The sequence below is a fragment of the Myotis davidii genome, unplaced genomic scaffold (genome assembly GCF_000327345.1).
Source record: "Myotis davidii unplaced genomic scaffold, ASM32734v1 scaffold8, whole genome shotgun sequence".
NCBI lineage: Eukaryota > Metazoa > Chordata > Mammalia > Chiroptera > Vespertilionidae > Myotis > Myotis davidii.
This window is the reverse complement of record NW_006299520.1, coordinates 1,479,862-1,481,624: the sequence shown is the minus strand read 5'-3', so window position 1 is coordinate 1,481,624 and position 1,763 is coordinate 1,479,862. Positions and strand designations below refer to the sequence as shown.

Sequence of the window (1,763 nt, the reverse complement as noted above, 5' to 3'; positions counted from 1 at the left end):
GGGGGGAGGGTGGTGGTAGTTAAGTTCATTATGTGATATGGACTCAGTATGATTTCATTTCCTAACTGGGTACCCATTATGGTGGCCTTTGAAACCTGCGACTCGCTTTAGAAAGACCCCGCTATTTGAAGTGTCATGTTCTCCCCGATGCCCCAATCCCCAGCAGTCTGAGGACAGTTTGACTATGGTTTGCCTGAGATTTGATAGATGTAATCAGAACTGTAAAGAGCCATCTCCTGGCAACGTATTTGAACTCTTGAATACAGCATTTCTGAAGTTACCTTAATCCTTGGACTTTTTTGTTAAAGAGTTCATAAAGTCCCTTCTGGCCCTAAGGCTGTTCAAGGTGGGTTTCTGTCACTTGCCACCAAGAGCCCTAAGTAATAGCCCCTCCCCCCTGCCCTCCCTCCTTGATGTCTCTCATTGCACTCCCACATTCTATCCTGCTGGCTAACTTGTTCAGTCTCCCCACCTCCTCCAACTGAGGATATTTATGAAACTATGCAACAGACTGTGAAGGATATTTTAAAAGAGGAATTTCAATAATGTTTTTATCTTCTCCCACAATATTTTGGGCAATGGCCATATTGTGGATTTAAGCATTATCTACTTGAAAAGCCAACATCACCCAATGAGGCAAAATGGTTGAGAGTTTGGATTCTGGCCTCTGAAATCAAACATGTATCAGCTGTTTTACTCAGAATAAGTTAGCTAATGTTCTAAGCCTCCGTTCATTTATATAATGGGGATAATACCGTGAGGATTTGATGGGATGTGGTATGGACCTCAATTAGCATAGGTAAATAGAAAAAATGTCTAGGATCAGGATGAACATGATCCTTTTGTTAAATGATCTCAAAATATGATCTGCAAAGCCAGATTGTCACATGCACAATTCAACAAAACAAACAAAAAATTCAGCAAAAATAAACAAAAGTTATTGTCTCTCTCAGATTATTCTAGCAAAAGCAGGTGCTGTACCTCTTCATCTGGATAAAACAAATCTCAGGCTAAATATACAACCGGTGGATATAATTTAAATCCATGAAACACTTTAGTGTTAAAGCAACTTATTCTACTTTACTGACCATTACCCTACTTCTAGAATAGTTTACAAATAAAATGTAAAACACATAGCAAATCCCAGTTTCCTGGCCTTATCCAAATAGGACGTTTTCAAGTCCGCAAAGGGCTGAGATCCTGAAGGGAAACCCCTTTTCTCAAAAAGAGAGAAGTAAAACTTATTTTGTTCGGACCTACTGACCGCGTCGCGGGCTCCAGGCGATCGTCAGCCGTGATCTTCGGGCCGCACGGCTGATGCGCGCCCCGGCGGTTAATGCCGCACAAGGCGCAGGGGGCGCCCTTCCCAGGGTGGCATAAGCCTCACCTGCTCCGGGAGGGCCGGGTGCGCTCCCCTAAAGCTCCCACCAGCCAATGAGCCCCAAAGTCTTAACTTGAAAGGTGAGACCTTGGGAATATACATCGTCTGTTTGCTACTACACAGTTAGACGGTCAAACGCCGGGGAGACTCCTGAAAGGTTCCCCAACGAACTCGTAGACCTGCTTCCGCAGGAACCGGTGAGCCTCAGCTCCAGGGAAAGGCTGGAACAACTAACTCGAGCCCCGCGCTGAAGGCCCGTCCTTGGGTAGCTCCACAGGTTACCCGCACTCCCCCAGGTGCGCCACCGCCGCCTGCAGAACAGCCTGCGGGGGAAGAACCGGGCAGTGTCTCCAGCAGGCGGCCCCGGGGCACGTGGGAGCCG

General features: G+C 46.7%; 1 protein-coding gene across 1 annotated transcript in view; it reads right to left on the bottom strand.

The window, feature by feature from the left end:
* Positions 1-1,285, bottom strand: part of TMEM123 (transmembrane protein 123) — a gene marked incomplete at its 5' end in the record, with an annotated part of 46,317 nt that extends 45,032 nt beyond the window's left edge. The window contains one exon of the mRNA XM_015571439.1: positions 1,246-1,285. Coding sequence (XP_015426925.1) covers positions 1,246-1,285 — 40 coding nt within the window. The remainder of the gene's footprint in view (positions 1-1,245) is intronic.
* Between the last annotated feature and the right edge of the window lie 478 nt (positions 1,286-1,763).